Genomic DNA, 22198 nt, shown 5'->3' on the forward strand with positions numbered 1-22198 from the left:
CGGCAAGAGATGACAAATTCATTTTGAAGAGCTGTGGCAGGCACCTCCTCCCCATGGTGAGGCTGTCTCTTCTCTTAATCACGGACACTGCATCATCCTCGAAGAGGAAGAGGTTAATCAAAGTATCTAATTCGGAGGAAGAGGCCTTGTGACCCTGTTATTTCTATTAATATTTCCAATTAATATTTTATCTTGGAATAATAAGCAGAAACAGCATTTGCTGACTACCTTCTGCTGTTTAGAAGATGAGCACATAAATGTTAAATGTTGCTTCCTTTGAAAGACTCACCACACTATCATAAGCCTATATTTTATTTATAGATTAAGCTCAATATTCTGAACCAGCTTCTGCATGTTCCATCCGTTCTGTAATATCTCTTCCATCAAATCAGGAAAAAATACCCTAAAAACGGAATCTTGAAATTCAATGTGAAAAATCCAAGAGCCAAGTCAATACTTTCATTGAGAGATGGCGGCCCCAAACGCTTCCTTAAATTAGGGCTGTTCTTCCAGACTAAATTGCAGAATTAAAAGACCACCTTTTATGCACAGGGAGGTGTTGAGCAAATCTTAAGACTCACCAGCAAAGACTCATGTTACTCAAGTAGCGGAGAGCAAGGTTCTTAAGGAGTTTTCCCCATGTCTAATTTTATTTCCTAGACTAAATGAATCAGTAGAGCATTTTAGTCTAATATGTTCCTATTGTCGCTTTTTCCCACTTAAAAAAGTCCTGTAAATCAGCAGTATTTAATGTTCCAAGATGACTAGGGCATTGAGGAGAATTTTTATTGCATCAGTGTCTTTATAGTTGGACAGTTTGAGAACATTGACTGATGGATCCTTAGTTCTATGATATCATTAGCATAAACCAGTGGTAAGTAATTGTAGCTTTCTCAAGATGAATGGATATTTTGAGTTTTTTAGAAGAGGATGGTTTGGAGTAAGGTCAGTGTGCACTAAGGCCAACTCACCTTCTGAATATGGTTATCAGTCTTGCTAAAAAAAAGAAAAGAAAACTTCCCTGCAGAGAGCATGTGACAGGGGCCATTTGAACTGGTAACTGTAATACTGATTGCCACCTCTTTTCTGTTATCAAGGGGATTATCCAAGATGGGAAAATCATCTTTATGCCGAATGGATACATAACACAGTGTCCGAACCTGAATCGCAGTAAGTAGCAACTTAAAGCATTTCTGAATTATTAATATTATATAGCTTGTTGATAATATCAGAGAAGCACTTCAGGAAGGATACAAACAAACTGTTTACATTGTTGACTTATGAGGTGGTGGGGTTAGTGAGAGATTTTATGTATACTAAAATACTTCTGTGTCTTTGGATTTTTAAAAAGCTTATGTATTATTTGTAGAATTAACATTTGAAGGTAAGAAGAGATTATATGAGCAGTTTTGGGTCTGTAATGTTTCGTATAATTATATAAATATATGTATATAAACTATTTTTTAAACTTCTTGACTTGGATATATATGAGTGTACTTTTGCTGCTTCTGTGATAATTCACAATTCTTTAGTCCCAATAAAAATGAGAGTTTAGTTTAAATTTAAAAATGTTTTCAAGGTAAAAACATACTGTCCTTTTCAGTTAGTCCTTGTTCCTTTCTTTTTGCTTATTAATAAAAGGAAAAGATCTAGATCTGAAATCCTCTGTGAATTCACTCCAATTTTGAAGTCACACTTAACCAGAAAAGCGAAAACACTTTTATATAGCTAAACAACTACTGTTGAAAAAATATATATATTTTTCTGTTAGCACAGTAGCAACATTTATTTTATATTTTCTTTATTGAGCTTGTCCAACTTGCAGTGATTTCTTAAGCCTGGTGCAAGGAATAATGGATTTACAAGAGCTTTTGGCCAAGATGACTGCAAAAGTAGGTATCTAAATTTCACTCGTGATGTTTCATTTCTTTGTCCATCCTATCCGGAGTTTAGAATGATATGCTATAATGGAAACATTTTTAGTGTTGGCATCTGCGATATGTTACTATAAAATGGTTTATTCTTTTTTGAAATAGGACAACCTATAGTAAACATAACCATTTGCGCCTTTCATACTGTTAGACGGTATCAAAATACTTAGTTGAAAAATGTTTGGAAGAAAAGCAATATGTATCACTGTATATTCCCTGGGAGTGGAAAAGGAATTTGCCCATTGGCTATTAAACCAGTAACACTGAGAGATGATATATGGTCAGAGTCACTGCTGCTTATAAGCTAATGCATTTTGGATGCAAGAATCATTGCCAGTAGTCGGAAAGGGCAGAATAGCTATTGTTAGGAACAGATTATTGTCACAGGAAGGCATTATATCACATTTCTAATATATGATGCATTTCAAAACTGGTCCTGAGTTAAATAGTGAAGGAGGCAAAGTTTGCCTTTCAACACCTTCAGTTTTATAATTCTGCATCTTTCCCTCCTCCCCGTGATTCACTTAACAAGCATCTTTTGAGGATCTGCTATTTGCCAGGCACTGTGTTAGGCACATAGGAGGCAGTGATGAAGAGGATGTGATTTCTACCCCAGAGACGTTCATATTGAGCGGCAGAGCCGGGAATGTAGACGATTAGGGGCTTTGATAATATATACTCATAACGTTTAGATGGATAATGAAAAGCCCTGAGCCTTGTGAGGAAAGGCGCTGAATAAATAGAAAACGTGGCCGATGCTGTTGTTATGATACCGATCAGTCGTGGACATGAGTTCTAGCCTAGGGCAGAGAAAGAATTTGGTTGGCCCTAAGAGACATTATGCTCTGCAAAAGGGAGAATTTTAATAACAGTGAAAATGATACCTCAATCCTATTCTACCTGCGGCTCTGACTGCTCCTGCCATCAGCCATAGCACGTGGAAAAAATCAGTGGGTAGGTCGGTGTTTGGGATGTACGGCTGTATTTTGGACTCAAAGACTCTGCTGCTGAAGATAATGTTTCTGCTTCAAACTAGGTCTCTGGCCAAGTCCCCTTTTGTCTGCAAAGGAGAGCACTTTTGTAAAGAGAGAAACTAAAACTGAGATTCGAGAGATTCTTTTCACTTCAGAGTACAGTGGAAATGTGAAACGTAGGCAATAATTTGTCTTCCCAGCTTGTGGCATAGAGAAGCTTTTATGTCATATCGTCTGAAGCAGCTTGATCTCAATACTGTTAATTATATTTTAGATCGCTACCAAATTTTTGGAACAAGAAACATGCCACTCAGCCTCAGGTGACTGTGGTTCTCCATCTCCTGGTGATGAGAGTGCCCTTTTTCATTCTCATTCTTTCCCATTGCAGGAATGTCATTTTTCTCTTTTTAGCTGTACATTATTATCTAACAGCCACATTGAGCTCTGTCCACAAAACATTATTATGTAAAATGGCCATTTGTGAGGCAGAAGGTATTTAATTGTGAGCAGAAATGGTTTAATCCACCGTCTAAACACCCCCAGCACTCTGGAAGACTTATAAAAGTCTATTTCTTTCAAACCGTGAATAGAATTATAATTAGAAAACTGAGTACTTCCATCTTCACTGCAAAATTTGGAGTCTGTGATAATCTAGAAGAAGAGTTGGCAAACTTTTCTTGTAAGGAGCCAGCCAGTAAATTTTAGTCTTTATAGATCAAGAAGCAAAATTGAGAACATGATGTATATACCTATTTCACTTCAATATAATCAATCAATATAACATGAAAGGGGGCTTCCCTGGTGGCTCAGTGGTTAAGAATCTGCCTGCCAATGCAGGGGACACGGGTTTGAGCCCTGATCGGGGAAGATCCCACATGCCGCGGAGCAACTAAGCCCGTGCACCACGACTACTGAAGCCTGTGCACCACAACTGCTGAAGCCCGCATGCCTAGAGCCCATGCTCCGCAACAAGAAAAGCCACTGAATGAGAAACCCGCACACCTCACCTCAGTGAAGACCCAATGCGGCCAAAAAAAAAATAATGATAATAATTAAATAAATTTATAAAAGAAAAAAATATAACATGAAAGGATGCTCAACATTGCTAATCTTCAGGGAAATGCAAATCAGAACCACAATGATACATCACCTCACACCTGTCAGAATGACTATCATCAAAAAGAACACAAGCAACAGATGCTGGCAAGGATGTGGAGGAAATGCAACCTTTGTACACTGTTGGTGGGAATGTAAGTTGCTACAGCCACTGTGGAAAATAATATGGAGGTTTCTCAAAAAATCTAAACTAGGACTACCATATGACCCAGCAATTCCATTCCTGGGTATATATCCAAAGAAAACAAAAATGCTAATTCAAAAAGATACATGCACCCTAGTGTTCATAGCAGCATTAAATACAATTGCCAAGCTGTGGGAGCAACCTAAGTGTCCATCAACAGATGAATGGATAAAGAAGATGTGGTACACACACACACACAGAGGAATACTACTCAGCCATAAAAAGAATGAAATTGTGCCATTCACAGCAACATCAATGGACTTGGAGGGCATTATCCTAAGTGAAATAAATCAGACAGGGAAAAACAAATGCTGTATATCACTTATATGCGGAATCTAAAAAATACAACAAACTAGTGAATATTTTAAAAAAGCAGCAGACTCACAGATATAGAGAACAAAATAGTGGTTACTAGTGGGGAGAGGGAAGTGGGGGAGGAGTGATATAGGAGTGGTAGATTAAGAGGTACAAACTATTATATAATAAGCTACCAAGATATATTGTACAACACAGGGAATCTAGCCAATATTTTATAATAACTATAAAGGGAGTATGACCTTTAAAATTGTGAATCACTATATTTTGCACAGGTAACTTATATAATGTATTGTACATCAACTACACTTCGATAAAAAAAAATATAACTATTGAAAAATGTAAAAGTTATTCTTAGCTCACAGGCCATACAAAAATAAGTGCTGGGCCAGATTTGGTCCATGGACCTTAGTTTGTCAACCCCTGATCTGGAATAAACTGGAAAGATATTCATATTAGGTAATATTTATTGAGCATTTACTATGTGTTAGTTACAATGCTTAAACTTTTATATTCACTCTCTCTCTAATCCTTCCAGCAATCCTCTGAGCTAGGTTTATTAGCCCACTGTCCAGATGAGAAGACTGAGTCCCAAGAAAGTTATGTAGCTTTTCCCAAGAAAAGTGGATGGCAAAGCCAAGGATCAAACTTAGATTCTGTAAGTTGGATCATAACCGAGGAAGTTTATGGTTGGAGGAGAGAAGATTAGAAAGAGAACCGAAAGATATAAAGAAGGAATGACTGGTGGAGAGAGGGAGGTGGAAGCTACCAGTAGGAGGATGGCGATACCAGTGAGAAGAAGAATGAGCCCATAAGACGAGAGGAAAAGAGAAGTGTGTGTGCAGATGGTACCTGTTGGGAGTGAAACGTTAGCATAGAGCTTGCGGCAGCTTTTGAAGGAGGAATGTCAGGGCAGGGACAAGCCCGCTTAACTCACCCATCTGGTTACAGCCACTTGTTTTCCTTAGATAGATGTGAGAATTTTCTCAGTCCTGGGTTTACGTTATGTGTCCTCCTGCCAGGACCGCACAGGGGTCACTGCTATTGCATTATCTCCTTAAGCGTTTTCAGATCATAGGGACTGCTCAGAATCAGACTGCTAACCTAGGATCAGCCAGGTGAATTCTCAGCAAAGAATTCTTTAAGACTTCTGAAGGAAGATATTCCCCTCTAGCCAGTGCCATGGTCTGAGTAGGAAGGTCTTCCTTCTGAGCCTGGTGCAAACCTTGTTTCCTTTTCGTTCACTCTATTTTTTTTTTTTTTTTAAACATCTTTATTGGAGTATAATTGCTTTACAATGGTATGTTAGTTTCAGCTTCACAACAAAATGAATCAGTTATATATACACATATGTTCCCATATCTCTTCCCGCTTGCGTCTCCCTCCCTCCCACCCTCCCTATCCCACCCCTCCAGGCGGTCACAAAGCACCGAGCTGATCTCCCTGTGCTATGCGGCTGCTTCCCACTAGCTATCTACCTTACGTTTAGTAGTGTATATATGTCCATGCCTCTTTATCGCTTTGTCACCGTTTACCCTTCCCCCTCCCCATAGCCTCAAGTCCATTCTCTAGTAAGTCTGTCTTTATTCCTGTTTCACCCCTAGGTTTTTCATGACATTTTTTTTTTCTTAAATTCCATATATATGTGTTAGCATACGGTATTTGTCTCTCTCTTTCTGACTTACTTCACTCTTAAGCTGAGGGTACAGCCCTTTGGGGCTGTACCTTGATGTAGGAGTTTCCTTTAAGACATCCCATCTTGGGCAGACCCTGTTCTCTATTTCCTCTCCCTGGCCCCCTGTGTGAGGTGGGAGCTTGAGGGCTCCATGTTTTGGCTAACGTCATGGAGGTTGGCTTTGGTGCTCACTCGCCTCCCTGGATCCCTGGCTGTCAGTTTGTTTTGGCCACTGTGGCTTTATTCCTTTTCTGTCAGCTCCTGGGATGATTTTTAAAAGTTATGATTTGTGTGTATTATCCAGCATTTTAGTTGGTTCAGTTGGTGAAGTCTTTTAGGGTACCTAGTCTGCCATCTTGGCGGAAGCAGAGTGTAATACACCTCTTGGCAGAGTGAAGGAGATGGAGTCTGGAGGGATAAGACGAACTGGAACTCAAGTAGGGTTCCTGGGTGCAAAGGGAATTCTATGGCGCCAAATCGACCTGGATTTGGGCTTTGCCTTTAGTTAGATAAGCCTCTCATGGCAAGATTTAGCTGATGGGTTTGGAGGTTTGGTTTGAGTTGCCCAGCAGCTGTGATTAAAATAGGCATTAGTCATGTAGATCACGGTGGAGATAGAAATGGGCTTTGGAGTAAGATTCATCTGATGTTGAATCTCATTTTTATCACTTCTTTGGTTGTTTGCAGCCTGGAATGAGTCACTGGTCTCATTTCTAGCTGCAGTTTCCATGTATGTAAAATGGTGACAATTATTCTTCGTTTTATAAAGATTGCATTGAAAGTTGCTGTCAGAGCCCTGGTCTAGAGCCAGGAGGTTTTGGAAAACAGCAGAAAGTCCTCACACTTGGGTCACAGTGGAAGCCATGGAATCCTACCGGAGAGCGAGCCCAGCGCACAAGCTGGACAGGAGTTGGTAGCCAAAGTCACATCAAACCAAACAGACACAGACCCCAGGTCAGCTCAGGCTTGTGCCTAGGAGGGCTTGCTCTTCCTTTTCTCCTTTCAAAGTATAGGGTGATTGAAAAGGACTGTGCCCTTGCTTGATGTAGGAAAGATCAGGGAAGCAGCTTGCATGTAGCGTCAGGTGACAGAGGTCAGGGTACAGAAGAGCCCTCTTGAAGGATCCCAACATTGTGGCAAAACCATACTTTTTCAAGGGGGAGAAGGTGCAGGGAAGCGGTCCCCTGATACTTCCCCTAAGTGATCCACAAGAGACCACCAATCCCCTGGCTTATTCTGGAAATTCTCCCAGGTAGTCTCTACACTGTGGGAACCGCAAACCTGCTGAGCCAGGTACACAGCGATAGCATCAGGCTGTGTCCTGCTCTTGCATCCCACCTGTGCGGTAATCACATTCTTCCTTCAAGCTCAGGAAGAAGAGATGCTGAAGATGGGGAATTTCTTGATTACTTCTGTTTAAATCTTTGACAAATCTATTTATGTAAATCAAGCTTGGAGTGGCGTTTCAGCTTGTAACATTGGATTTTGAGACTTTCATTGTTTCAAGGAGCTCAATAGTGATTTTTCAATTAAGCTTAAAGGTTTAATACAGTAGATTTCTTTTTTCCCTTTTATATAGCAAATGCCAAATAAATAATATTTCAAAGGAAAAAAGAAATCTACTGCATGACTAATGTACTTAGATTCATTCATTGACCTCTTACTGTGAAAAAGGCCTCTGCTGTCTGTCTTTGAACGTGTAGAGTTAAGAATAAATGATTCGGTCCATGGTTGCTTGGATAAGCGCGTAAAGGTAAAACAGAAAAGAGTTGTAGATTTGATACCGTATCTATTTTGGATCTGCAGGCATTCTTAGAGAAAATGGCAGGTAGTGTAGAAATAGCTTTTGAAAATGAACTTGTATAAATTCAGCATGCTAATGCCAGTGACAGAAAATGTAATTCATTTTTTAATTCAGAGTTGTTTTTCTCCTTTATTGTTGCTTCAGGATTTAAGCAGGGGAAAAGGAAGGCAAGATTACATATTAAGTGCCTTTGAAAAATTAGCTTTTTGCCTTAATATTCCTTTGTCTTGGTGTCTGTCTGATGCATTCTTATCATCACAGAGATTAGGGTTTTTCACTGTTGTCAGAACAGGCTAAATATATTAAAAATTTAAAGACAGTACTCAGAAGGGAAGCAAAATCGGCCTTGAGAATAGCTTCCATTGTATTAAAATCGAGGCTTTTCCTTGGGGTTGAGTTTTGTAGATGAGCATAGCTCGGCTTTGTTGGGCAGTCCTGGAAATTGACAATATTGCCTTTAGGCAAAGCTCCTGGATTTACAGGAAACTTGGATAGATACAGAATAGCCTTTTGAACTAGTCCATAAGAAGTCCCCTTCTTGGAGTGATACAGACACTAGGGTTCTTCCAGACTTTCAGAGTAAGACAGGCACTTTCCTCTCACAAACAGATTCCTCATCCTGAGCCACTTTTAGGAAAGATTCCCTTCTAGTTCAACTCTTCCTTGTTCATTCCACGGTCATATGTCTATCACTACCTTATGTGGGAACTACTGAGGCTATAGAAATGAAGTAAAGATAATATGTGATGAGTTATCACTTCCTTTTTATTATCTCTTACCAATACACGGTTTTGGTACTTGGTGTCACCAAACTCTTGGAAGTATATGTTATCTGCATTTCCTAAAGAATTCCCAGAGCAAGTAATTACCGTCGATTCTGGATGCTCTATGATTAAGCTGGAGATTTAAGTGTAACTTGAATGTTTGGAAGATCGTGTATAGTAGAGAGTCATAGGAAGCTAACTCTCAGGCACGTCGACTCAGTTTTTTCAGGGTTGATTATAGTGCATGTGGTTTGTTTAGGATTCTATTTGTTCTTTTCCCTTCCTCTTGGTACTACCCATGGCAGGCAGACGAGGAACAAATTTTCTTGAGAAATTCTAAAAGTTTAGAGCAAGAGATGGAATAAATGACAAAAACCAGGTTGAATTACATGTGGATTCCATTTCCAAAGAGTAGCACTGTTATGAGTAATTGAGAGGAGCATGTACGGAGTGGAACCATAGAAAATGTAGAAAGATGGTAGAAGTCATCATTAGCCAGGTTCAAACATTATAACTAAAATGTTGCCTCCAAATAGTCTTAGTTGGGATCAAAAATTGATTCAATCTCCTGTATGGGGAAAATACTCAAGACGGGGATATATAAGTATGATTGAGAAGGAAAAGGAACTGTATGATGAATTTTTAGAAAGTGGTATTTGTTCTTCTATCATGACCTTCTGTATGTAAGGAGAAAGGAAGAAGGGTGAGATTGCTACCAGGCCGAGTTACTCCTTGGTATGGATGTGATGACAGAGAGATCATACCACATTTCAAGTTTTTTTGTGCCATAGTTTTGAAGGCAACCTAGAGTCGCCTACATGGACAATGGTCAAGAGGGAGGGTTGGAACCATATTACGAGGAGCTGTTAGGGGAACCTGGTGGGGCTGACTGTGGTCAGGGGCAGGCATGAGGACAGGATAACCTCAAATGTTTGTAGAGCGGTTAGATTTACTCAGGATGGGCCACAAGGCAAAACTAGGTCTAATAGGAAGAAGGGAGAGAAATTTCATAGCTCAAGCTAAGAAAGACGTTTCAAATATCCAGAGCTAACCAAGAAAAGTAGCTTTCCTTGGAAGGTAATGAGTGTCCCATCACAGTTACATGTGCAAACAGGGGCTGGATGACCACTTGAAGGGGTTACTTGTCACGTCATTTAAACTTTATAAACTCTTTCAAATCGGAGATTCTAAGATTGCATGTTTAATGGTAGCAGTTGGGTGACCTAAAAAAGGAAAAAGTTTTCTTTTCTTTTCTTTTCTTTTTTTTTTAACGAAGTCCTCATCTCACCTGGGGGTTTGGTTGCCTCTCTTGAACTTGTCTGAACACCAAAGTGGATTCTGGGGCATTCTATTTGGAGGATACTGAGCTGGGGAGAAATAAGATCTGCCTATGACTTCCCAGAATTTTTCATAAAAGAGGAAGCAGTGACTTCCCAGCTTGTAAACCATGACACTCTGGTTAGTGTGTGAAGAAGAGGGATAGGATTGCGGGAGATAAATGTAAGGGCTTCAGAGCTGCTGATTAGATCTCCTGTAAACATTGTAACGAGTCCTTGAGAACACATTCATTACAAGTGTTTCTGTGTGAGTTTGAGCTGAAAGCACACGCGTTGATGAACACCCATGAGGTCCCTGAGATACAGTTTAATGTCTCATTTGGTGCTCATTAGACCATGGGAGCCAATATGTCTTCAATTTAGAATGCTTCTACCTTGTGTGAAATTAAAAAAAAAAACTTCGAAAAACAGATCTGGCTAAGAATCATTGAACTGCTTTGAGCATTTTTTCTCCTCCCGCTTGGATTTATTTTTTCTGGTTGCGATTAGCTTTGTTAGGATAATGCAGTTGAATTACAGAAATTACATGTAGTCACTCTTGTTTGCAGCTGAACTATGCAGAGACAAGACTTAGTCAATTGGAAAACTGTCATTGTGAGAAGACCTGTCAAGTGAGTGGACTGCTCTATAGAGACCAAGACTCCTGGGTTGATGGTGATCACTGCAGGAACTGCACATGCAAAGTAAGCCTCTTTGTACCTAAATGGACAGTTTTAAGAGGACAGTTGTACAAATTATCGTGTAACCTGTTTCTTTATAATGCTGACTCTAAGAAGTACTGCCTTTTTACGAAGTGCCTATTTAGTAATTGGCGCAATTGTGAAGGGAAGCTGGAAAAGTGTCATTACAAATGCAAATTCTTATCAAGAGAAAGCAGATTTTAATTTCCAACGCACTCTAATATGATCTAACATGATTAAGAAGCTTACTGTTTAGAGATTAGAGTAGCAGAGGGAGGAAGGGACTCCTTTGGTTTTCAAACCACCTAATGGCTCATTCACAACTTTTCTCTGCTATAATACCTTTTAAAAAGGTGGTTTATTTAGTTTCTAGGTGTTTTCATTGTATTTAACGGGGTAGCCATTTTCTGTTTTAGAGACCCCCTGACTTTCTTTCAGGTTATCCATTATTTGTATGTACTATTTGATCTGTTTCAGAGAATTACAAGAGGTTCCCCCAAATTAATATCGAAACCCTGTTCAGTTGCAATTATTTGATAACTATCTGAAGAATGCCATTGTTTGTCTGCAAAAATACAAAATGATTGTTAGCGCTTCAACAATGGTTGACAGGGTCTGCAAAAGGTGTTATTTATGTTCTTGTAAAAATAGGCTTTTCTGTTTTCTGCCTAATCTACTTAGTCCACATGGGCAGGTGGAATAAAGCCAGTGATGTGTATCAGAAAAGTAACTGAGGTGGCATGGGTTCGTTTGGGCTAGAGAAAATTCTTTATTTGGGGTCCTGGAGGGGACTGGGAGTTTCTCACACTGCTTCTGTTTCCCTGGTGAGGCTTCTGGGATGAGATGTGAGCTTTTTGCTGCTGAGGTCACTTCTGCTGAGATTCCTCTCCCTGTTGTTCCTTCCTCAGAGTGGCGCTGTGGAATGTCGAAGGATGTCCTGTCCCCCCCTCAACTGCTCTCCGGACTCCCTCCCTGTGCACATTGCCGGCCAGTGCTGTAAGGTCTGCCGACGTGAGTACTAACTGAGGGTCAGGGTGGCCCTCTGTGCTTCGAGATTGATTTATTCCCCTATTTTTCAGGCCCCAATTGATTAACATTGATGAAAGGAAGTCCTAGCAGTTGATATAATAATAAATGTATGATAAGAGTGGCTATATTTTAATCACTTGTGACGTGCAGACACTTTACATAGGCTATTTTTTGTTTTAAATCCTCACATCAACCTTAATTATTATTCTTTACATTCTTATGTAGAGGGAACTGGCGTTCACAAGTATTAAGTCACTTGTCCGCGGTCAAACAACTGGTAGTGTGTGGAGTTGCTCCGTAGTCAGGACTCCAAGGCTCCGTGTGCTTTGGTCCCCTCATTTTGATTGATCAAGGGCCACACTCTGTGTTTCGGCTCTCTGAGGTCTTGGCCAGGTTTCCTATTATTAAAGGGCCTTTGTTAGGAATTTCTGGATTGAACTTCAGTTAAAATATTGGAACAATTTCCTTCAGAGTTGGCGGGTCCAAATTATATAATGATTTAAAAATCCTTTTCCGTCTGAATTACAAAGGACACTCTTTCAAATGAAATGGTGAAATGAACACTGAGACAACCAGGAAGAGTAAAAGCTGTCATTTAGAATGATTGGTATGTGCCAGTTACTATTTTAGGTCATTTCATTCTGTTAGCTTATTGAAACCTCACTGCAATCTTTTAGGTGGGGATTATTTTTATCCCTGTTTTATAGGAAGCTTGGGGAAGATAGTTTACCAAGTTTGCAAGGCTGGTGAGTGACAGAGGTGAGATACAAAATGAATTCTGTCTGACTACAAAGCCCAAAGTCTTTTTATCAAACCATATGCTCTTCTTTGAAAAAGGAGAGTTTAGGTTAGAAATGTGCCATCCGATGGATAATTTTCAAGACCATTTCTCTACCAAAAAACCCACCATCATCACTAGGTCTTCAAAACACAGTGGTCTAGTTTTTTGTCAAGAATAGCATGTCACCTAATATGACAGTGGAAGTAGGGATAGCTGGTCTGTTTGTACCAGCCCAATCTTTTTTTATACTCTTTCGAAAGGAACTTTGGAAAATGTCTTCTATTTATGGTTGGCACGGTACACCCGTTACTCTGGAGGGCTTACGCAGAGTTGATCTAAAAGAAACTTTCTTATTTCTATTCTAAGTGCTTTTGGAAGTCATGTCTGGCAATACAGATAGATCAGGGGCCCAGATGTTGAGATTATAGTTTGATTCCATGATGGGAAGATAGTTTTTAGTAGCCATAGATTATTTTTTTCTATCTTGATATATTCTATATAATAGAGGAAGAAGTTGAGAAACTTAGGAATTTGTTTAAACAATACGAGGTACTTTTAATCTATTACTTTGAGCTCTGTGGATAGATCTGTGAAAGCTGTCTCTTGGCAGTTGTTGTTTGGACATGGGAGTAGGTGAGTCCTTCAGCTGTTTTTTGTGTTAAACTTTTGATAATCTACTTGTAAAAGCGATGGAACATTTGAAAACACATAAGGGTAAAGGTAAAGATGGAAAAATCACCCATAATGCCACCACTTGGAAACAAACACTCTTGAAGTTGTAGTGGATTTCGTTTTTTAAAACTTATACTTTGTGGACAATTGAGGTTTTATTATGCAGATAATTTTAACCTACTTTGTTGACTTACCGTTATCACTTAAGTGTATTACTATCCTTTAAAAAACTCTGTATAAACCTCATTTTAATGAGCTTCATAGTGTTCCACCCTTTGGCTGTTGTGTAACTTATTTAATTATTCCCCAATTGTTGGAGAACTAGGCTGTTTTCCCACTTTTCACTATTGTAAATTACTCTTCAATAATATGTTTTGTGAGGACACATTTTTGTATTTTACGTTTTCTTAAGATAGAATTCTCCAAAGTAGAATTATTGGGCCAAGAGACTGACATTTTCAAGGTCCTTGATGTATATCATCCAATTATCCTCTCACTAGAAATGTGTGGGATAGTCATTTTTCTTTATTCTAAGTTACTGGAGAATATTAAGTTTTAAAAAACATTGCAGCAAGTTACCCGATTTTACCAAGATGCTGATACATGAGCTAGCTAAACCATCAGTGTGCTTTTTGCCTTTGTTTGGAATTGATAGCAGTTTAGCTAGGTAGAATGAATTTTCTCAGCAGCTCTGATCGGTAGTTTGAGATGTTTATAGTTTAATAAAATGGTAATACAAATAAATGCTTAAGAACACTGCTCAATTATCATATGACCCAGCAATTCCACTCCTGGTCATATATATGGAAAAGACTAGAAGGGTGGGATAGGGAGGGTGGGAGGGAGATGCAAGAGGGAAGGGGATATGGGGATATATGTATACGTAAAGCTGATTCACTTTGTTATACAGCAGCAACTAACACAACAATGTAAAGCAATTATACTCCAATAAAGATGTTTTTAAAAATAAAAGTAAGCATTTGAAAAGACATAGAAGTTTTCAAATATTTTCACATCAGGTAAAGGATGGAAAATATTTCCTTTGGTTGTCCCTTTCAGATAAAATTTCCCAAGCTACTCTCTGGGTTTGGGTGGGGCAGCGTCCGAGGGTTTCTGAGAAAAAGTATTGATTTGATTCAAGAGCCGATACATGAAAGCTGATTGTTTTGTGTGCTCGTTTACTAAGTGTTCATCCACTCGTCATGGCTTCAAGGAGCTGTAGCACTTACAGATGAGGACATCCATGTGGCAATAGGAAATAACCTGGTCTAAGTGTTTAAGTCTCAATTCATTATCTGAGAAAAATACTTTATTTTGATTAAAAAACCCAATAAATCAGGCCATCTCCAAGAGCAAGGCAGTTTTCATAATTCCTGATACTAGGCTCTTCCTCCATCTTTTTGGGAGGCATCAGGGAAAACTCAGGAGAGCCTTCTAGATTCCTTAGCTATGGGCATGGAAGTCCAGAAAGTAGTGCAGGAGTCTCATTCCTCCAACATTTCTTGGGTGTCTGCTCTGTTTAAGGAATTGAACATACCTAGCTACACATTAGAATCCCCTGGTGAACTTAAAATAGAGTGTCCCAGGGCCCCTCTCTGACCTGCTAAATCGGAATCTCTGGACAGTGGTGTCCTAGAATTAGTATTCTTTTGGTAGATAGATTTGGGAACCATCAGAGATGGGAGAGAAGGAAAAGGATGGAGAGAGAATCTTGAGCTATGCAAAACAGCATTTGCAAAGGAAAACAAGTTGCAGAAGGACAGGGAGATAGTCTGTTAGGTGATAACAGGGTTTCTGTAGGTGAGAAGTAGAAATAAGCTGCAAAGGCGGGTTGGGGATGGACGATGCTGACTGTAGTCCACTGAATTCGTTCAGTCATCCTTACTGAGATTCCTCTCCCGACTCTGTTCTGTCCTCTGGTTACAGCAACGGGCACATGTGGATCATTCATTCTATGTCAGACACTGTTAAGCTTTTTTATGTGTATTAATTCATTTCATTCTTCCAAAAACCTAGAGTCATAGGCTCCACTATGATCCCCATTTTATAGATGAGGAGGTAAAGCACAGAGAGGAGAACTAACTTGTCCAAGGGCTCTCAGCCTTGGTGGAGCCAAACTAAAACCCAGGTAGTCTGGCTCCAGAATTAATGCTTTTAACCTGTCTCCTCTCCCCGCCTGCTGTCCAGGGAGATGTATGCCCCATCTCATTACAACAGAGTACTGTGCAGTATGTATGCTATGTAAGATGCAAGGGTAGCACAGAGAAGGGAGTGATTAATTCCATCAGAAACTTAGGTGTGTGTGTGTTAGGAAGACTTCATGGGGGAAGGAATAGCTGAGTAGGGTGCTGACAAATGAGTAGGAGTTTGCCATGTGGACAAGGTAGGTAAGAACACACCTGCCAAAGGGAAGTGCACATGCAGAATCATGGAAGTAAACATAGCGTTTGTTTGGGGGGCTCAGAAGCAAGCTTTGGAAGCAGGGTTTGGCATAATCAGAGAAATGCTTTGATAAAAGCCCCTGTGTGGGGAGAGCTGGAGGCAGGGAGCTGGGTGTGGGATTCAGGCCCATTTGCAGGTGGAGGTGATGAGGCCGGCAGGCAGTTAGGCACAGCCGGAGGACATGGAAAGGAAAGGATGAAGCTGAGTGATGGCCAAAAGACCTGGGGCAGGGTAGGTACTCTGTAAGCATTTTTTTTTTTTTAACGTGAGACAGATGAATCAGGGACAGAGCATCTGTAAGGGAGCAGTTGCCAGGTTTCGAACAAGAGCCTGTGGGAGACTCATAGTGTGATTAACAGAAATAAGGCAGGTGGAAGAAATGGCTTCAGGAGCAATACATTCTGTTCGGCATAGGAGAGTTGGAGATGGCTGAGGGACAACCAGTTTGACGTGGGCGTCATGCTCAGAGGGGTGGTCTCTGAAGCTAGGTCTGTGAACGAGCTCACCGAGGGAGGATGGCTCCTTGGGCGTTGAGCTTTTCTGCTCTGCCACTCTCCTTTAAAGTGTAACACACAGTATTGATTTTGATGTTCTCAGCTGCTGAGTGCCAAGGGATGGCTGGAGTGTGTGCAGGGCGCAAATAAAGACAGAGCAACCTCACATCCACATCTGACAGGGGTGCCAAGTGGGGCCTAAAGGTTGTTTATTTAGTGTGCACCCGAATGGCAAAAGTGTCCATCCATCGCACTAGAGCAATCAGGCTCGGATTTGAAGGGCCACGTGTCTGTGGGCACAAAAAGATACAACTGCGTAACTGTTTCTGTAAATCCCCGGTACCTTTGTTTCTGACATCGTGGAGAAGTGTGTGTTGGTGCTGAGTTTCAATTTCATCGTCGGACACTGTGAAATGGTCTTGTTTGCATGTCCCCAGTGTGATGTGAAGGGCTTCAGGTATCCATTTACATTTCTACTCATACTAAAAGCTGTTGGAATGGCATCCCAAATGCCCCAGCCACAGGTACTGGAGCCTGACTTACCTTCTGCTAGAATTTCCCAGATATCAAAAATAAGCCTTTTGGCTGTAGATCAAGAGGTTAGATAATGAGGACTGGTATTAGGCATACGGTGGGGCCGGGAAGGAAGGGCATCGTCAGAGAAGTGGGGTGAGGATGAGGAAGCAGGGGAAATTCTTGTGACCTTCAGTGGTGATGCTGAAAGCTGTCCTGAGATAACTTTAGAGATACTGATATTGTAATCGTCCATGCAGCCTGCATCAGTGCCAAGGCTGTGAATGGCTGAGGTACACAGCATCATGTTGATGTCACTTGCAGCCCCTAAGGCACCCTGCCATGTGAAGACATGAAGTTCAGTGGACATTTAATTTTTATACCAGGTTGGTAGATTTGAGGGATGGATGTGTCCCCGTGTGTGGTGTGACTGTAAACAGTAAGACACTCCTGTCTCCAGATCGAAATTCTGGGATGAGTGTCTATCAGAGGATGAGAGGAATCGGGCAGATGTCTTCAGACAGGGTAGCAAGCGTGATCCTAACATCATGGGGGTGGCAGGGTGCAAAAATAAGGAAGGAAAGTCTATTTCTTTGCTTCCCACCCTGGGCCAAGGAGCAGATGGCAGATTTGACAGCCGTGTATTTAGCAGAATTGTCACTCTGGAGCAAGCCGTCTTGCCAAGTTGGCAGCAGCTGTGTTTGGGAGTGTGGGAGTTTATTAGGCAGGAATTTCAGGCTTTTGGAGGTATGGTCTCCCCATGCAAGCAAATAGGGGAATCCACGTGATCATTAGGACCCATGAGTCAGAGTCAACTGATTTATCTGGAAAACTGAGGCATAAGAGATGATCGGGGATAATTTTTTAAAATGAAGTGAGGAAGGGGGTTATCTAGAAAATGTTATTGGTTCTCTACCTTGTTGTTGATGGCTTTGCTCTGAAAACCTTGGTGTCTGCTTTTAAAGTTTGGAATAGCATTGAATAGCAGAAAGAACTCTCATCTGGGAATCAGCACATTTCTCTGCGTTTTGCTACCAAGGAGGCTCATTAATTCTAAAATTGTTACTAACAATAAGCCCAGAGAGGCACTGAGCCTGGGGCTAGAGATAAAGTTATGAATAGACATAGTTCCTACCCTCATTGGGGCAACAGAGGTAAAATGTGATATTTTCTCTGTTAGGGCGAGGTCCAGAGTACCGCACAAACACAAAGTGAGGGCAATTCTCCAGTGTTAGAGGTCAAGAACAACTTCTTGGGGGGAAGTCGGGCCTAAGTTGAAACTGATGGGTATATAGGATGGAAGGTTACCAGGAGCAGGTAGATGAGGCTGAGTGTTCTGGAGAAGCAGAACAGTACATGCAAATCCCAGAAGCAGAGCGTGGCTGGAGTCTTAAGTGGAGGTGTGAAGGTTTGGGAGTTTGGGAGGGAGAGTGAATGCATAGGGATGGCCTTGTGTGCTGAGTTCAGGAATTTGAACTATATTCTGAGGGCTTGAGTGACTCTTAATGATTTTAAAGCAGAGCGTCCTATTTGCACTTAAAATATATATTCAACTGTTGTATGGGGAAGGACTGGGTAAGATTAGACCAGAACATAGGAGGCAAGTTAGGAAGTTTCCTGGTAGACTAAAGAGGAGGGATAGCCTGAGTGAAGGTAGCACCTGGGGGCAGGTGGTGGGAATGGAGAAAAGTGGGTTGACTTGAGAAACAAGGAGGGAGCTTTGCAGGGATTTGGGTACTGATTGGACACGGTGCTGAGTAAGAGGAAGGGGATAGAAGGGCCCTAGGCGCTGGGGTATGGGTGGTGGGTGTGGAGGCTAGGGGTGGATACTGGTACCATTCACTGAATGCAGGTACTAGAGAGGCACAGATCTGAGTTAGGTATGTGTTGTTTGTTGCAGGGCAGGTTCTGAGAAGAAACAGACTGTGAAATGGAGATTTGCTTGTACTTTATTAGGAAGTTCAGGATCAGTTCTGGGGTGGGAATGAGATAGTGAAGGAAGCTGGGTTGGGCAGAAGGAGAGGCTGAACTGCAGTGCAGTTACAACAGATACCTCAGCCATTTCTCCGAGGAGTTGTGGAGCTGGACTGACCCTTGGAGTTATCCTGAGTTGGGGCAAGGGGCCAGGACTTTGCAACATCTTCATCAACCGCTCATTGGATGTGGGCTGTGCTGGGAAGGGGTCTTGACTTTGGACAAGGGCAAGTCCCGGATCACTATTCAGCTGAGAGCTGTTGCTCATCACCTGTCTGGCAGTTTCAGGAATGTGACCTTTGGCCGTGGAGGGGGATCTGGGTTGCACACCATAGTAGCCACTGTGGGATCGTGATGTTAAGTAAACCAGTGTCTCTGGTCTTTCCTCTTCCTGTGGTCAACAAGAGGGAGTTGGATGAGTTGTTTGCTGAGGTCCCTACATACCTGAACATTCCATGAGTCCGAAGATTGTAGAACTAAGAAACTACCAGATTGAATTCACCTGTTTCTAACAGATGGAGAAATGGAGGTTCTGAGAGCTGAGGTGCTTTCTGTAAGACAGTGAGTTAGTGGTGGAGATTCTTAGAGTGCGTGTCTTCACTTCTGCTTCTCCCGAGGACGAGGGCTGAAAGCATCCTCATTTGTGCGGAGAGGGAGTGATCAGGCCTTTGCTTTCCTGTGGATGTGGCTGGAGAATTTGGCAGAGATTCATTAGGGTCATATCAAATTAACATATTCTGCGCTTGCTTAAAAGTGGGTCAGCATTTATGCTTCTCTGTTAACCTTTTTCCAAGGCCTGTCTCTCCTCCCTGCCCTCCCTGTTAGCCTGTTCAGCTTACCTTTCCAAAGGCAGTCTGTCTAGTACTTTTTTTTTTTTTTTGCGGTACACGGGCCTCTCACTGTTATGGCCTCTCCCACTGCGGAGCACAGGCTCCGGGCACGCAGGCTCAGTGGCCACGGCTCACGGGCCCAGCCGCTCCGCGGCATGTGGGATCTTCCCGGACTGGGGCACGAGCCCGCGTCCCCTGCATCGGCAGGCAGACTCTCAACCACTGCGCCACTAGGGAAGCCCTGTCTAGTGCATTTTGATTCAGCATTTTACTCACTTGTATTTCTTAGTTGTCTCTGAGCTTCTTGGGAATAGTTAAGTTAAAGACATGCGCTTCCTATGATCACAATGGGGAAAAATGGTGTCTTTCTGCATGTGACTGAGGTCCTGATGAGTGGAGTATATATGCAAGTCTGCTCTCACCCAGTCATTTGTTTTATGGCTGGAGTAGCTGAATCAAAGCTATGCTATTATACTCCACGGTGATGACAACCACCTCTTCCTTGTTTTAACACTGACCACATCAATTCATTCTCTAGTTCCTTCAGCAACCGCAGCATTGAAATAGTTGTATGTGCTTGGTGTGAAGGACTCCTGGCAAACATAATAGAGATGACAGTCTGAAAGGGGATTCAACAGTTATCCCCATCCTATTTCCATGTCTTACTTCCAGACATGCAAAGAGCTTTGCATTGCTTAGAATGAGAGCATTTATATTCTGTGGAATCTACTGGAGTTGGATGGTGCCCCTGAGATCATTTTGTTGCATAGCATGACTGTCTGAACTGTTTTTCTGTTTTATTACAGCAAAATGTATCTATGGAGGAAAAGTCCTTGCCGAAGGCCAGCGGATTTTAACCAAGAGCTGTCGGGAATGCAGAGTAAGTTTCAATCTTATGATCCCCATTACTTGTAGAGAAGGAGATGCGGGCTTTAGGTAGGAGTCTGGAATGGAGCATATTGTCCTGAGTGGACCACTGAGGGGGAGGACTCTCTGGTGGGCTTGAGTCCTGGCTGTGGAGTTCCCAGCCACTGTCATTGTGTGGTTAGCCTGTGGTCAGCCGTGGATCAGGTAGCCTTGGGAAAGACTGTTAGGGAAGGAAGTGAGAAGGGGGAAGGGAGCTAGCAGCTACCATGAGTCAGGGAGGTTGTCAGGTGGCCCTGGGAAAAGGTTTTGATTTGGTGTTGGGGCAATTCGTCTGTGATGTTAGTTGTGGATAGTGCCACTTCTACTCCTAAGAGTCTGATATAATGTTAGACAGGGCCTCTGTCTCCTGCCTGCCCCATCCCGTGTATTTCTCAAAATAAGATGTGTAGAACCATAGATCTCATTTAAGACTGTACTTCAATAATAATAAAAAAAAATCATGCAACAAACATGCATTGAGCAACTGCTACCTACCAGCATGGTACTAGATTCTGGGTGTACAACAGTGAACAAAACAAAGTCCTTGTCTTTATAGAATTTGCAGTCTGGTGGGGAGACAGGCAGTAAGATATAAACAAATAAATATACAAGATGCAGCTGAGCCTTGAACAACACATGTTAGGACCGTGTGGGTCCACTTATGCACGGATTTTTTCCAGTAGTAAATACTGTGGTGCTACACTATCCACTGTTGGTTGAATCCCTGGATGTAGAACCGTGGATACGGAGGAACCACAGGTACAGAGGGTTGACTATAAATTATGTGCCGATTTTAGACTGTGTGGAGGGTCGGCGCCCCTGACCCCCGCATTGTTCAAGGGTCAACTATGATGCCAAATTCTATGAAAAATACAGAGCAGGTTGAAGGGGTAGAGAGCTTTGAGGTGGTGATGGATGGTCTGGGAAAACCTCTCGGAGGAGGTCATATGTGAACAAAGTGCTGGATGAAGTGTGGGAGCTAGCCAAGCACTTACTTGGTTGAGGTGCTGTCCTAGAGCGCAAGAGTGAGAGACAGAGGGAAAGAAGGAAGTGAGGGAGAGCAAATTCAAGGAGGCGCCTTCCAGAGCTGCCACTGCCCCACAGCGAAGCAGGCCTGGTTTTGAGGGGCATCTCCAGGGAGGCTGGCTGGAACTACTGTGTCACAGAATAGACCATCTCTCCAAGGGCTGTTTCCTATGGCATTTCATTTGCTTTTCCTCACATCCCTGGAGAAAAGAAAGGAGTGTATTTGAAAGGTTGAGGAGAATGAGGCATTTAGGGACATGCTGAAGCTCTCAGGGAACTCGAATGTGGTTCTTTTTGGGGAGCTTTGGGGGAGGCAAGGCCCTTTCCTGTCTCCTGTCTCTCAGTGGCCAGAATCTACCGCAGGAGTTAACTCCTTTGCGCCTCCCCACTGCGTTTCCCATTCGCTCTTTCTTGGCTGCCCCTGGGAATGGCAGAGATTCCATGGGTCTGGACAGTCTGGCGGGTATGCAGGTGTGGTGGTCCTTCTGCGTCAGTGGGGACTGTGGGGTGGACTCCTTAGTCTGTGGCAGAGGTAGAGATGGTGTGACAGTGAGGGCTCCGTGATCTCTCAATCAACCATGGGAGCTTCCAAACCTGGGAGTGGGGAAGCGGGTGGGTGGCCCCCAGCATGCGGCTGGGACATGACCACATAGGGATGGTGGGTGGATTAAATGAGATAAAGCATGTGAAGGACTTCGTTGGTACAAAGTAAGCCCTCAACACGTGTGAGCTATTTTTCTTATTCCACATG

The 22198-nt window shown here is 42.1% G+C and overlaps 1 protein-coding gene across 3 annotated transcripts in view; it reads left to right on the forward strand.

The window, feature by feature from the left end:
- Positions 1-22198, forward strand: part of NELL1 (neural EGFL like 1) — an 872742-nt gene that overhangs the window by 186980 nt on the left and 663564 nt on the right. For all 3 annotated transcript variants that reach the window (XM_060017348.1, XM_060017349.1, XM_060017350.1), the window contains 5 exons: positions 1098-1170; positions 1810-1892; positions 10649-10783; positions 11689-11791; positions 20322-20395. In XM_060017348.1, coding sequence (XP_059873331.1) covers positions 1098-1170; positions 1810-1892; positions 10649-10783; positions 11689-11791; positions 20322-20395 — 468 coding nt within the window. The remainder of the gene's footprint in view (positions 1-1097; positions 1171-1809; positions 1893-10648; positions 10784-11688; positions 11792-20321; positions 20396-22198) is intronic.

Source organism: Delphinus delphis, chromosome 8 (assembly GCF_949987515.2).
Source record: "Delphinus delphis chromosome 8, mDelDel1.2, whole genome shotgun sequence".
NCBI classification, from domain to species: Eukaryota; Metazoa; Chordata; class Mammalia; order Artiodactyla; family Delphinidae; genus Delphinus; species Delphinus delphis.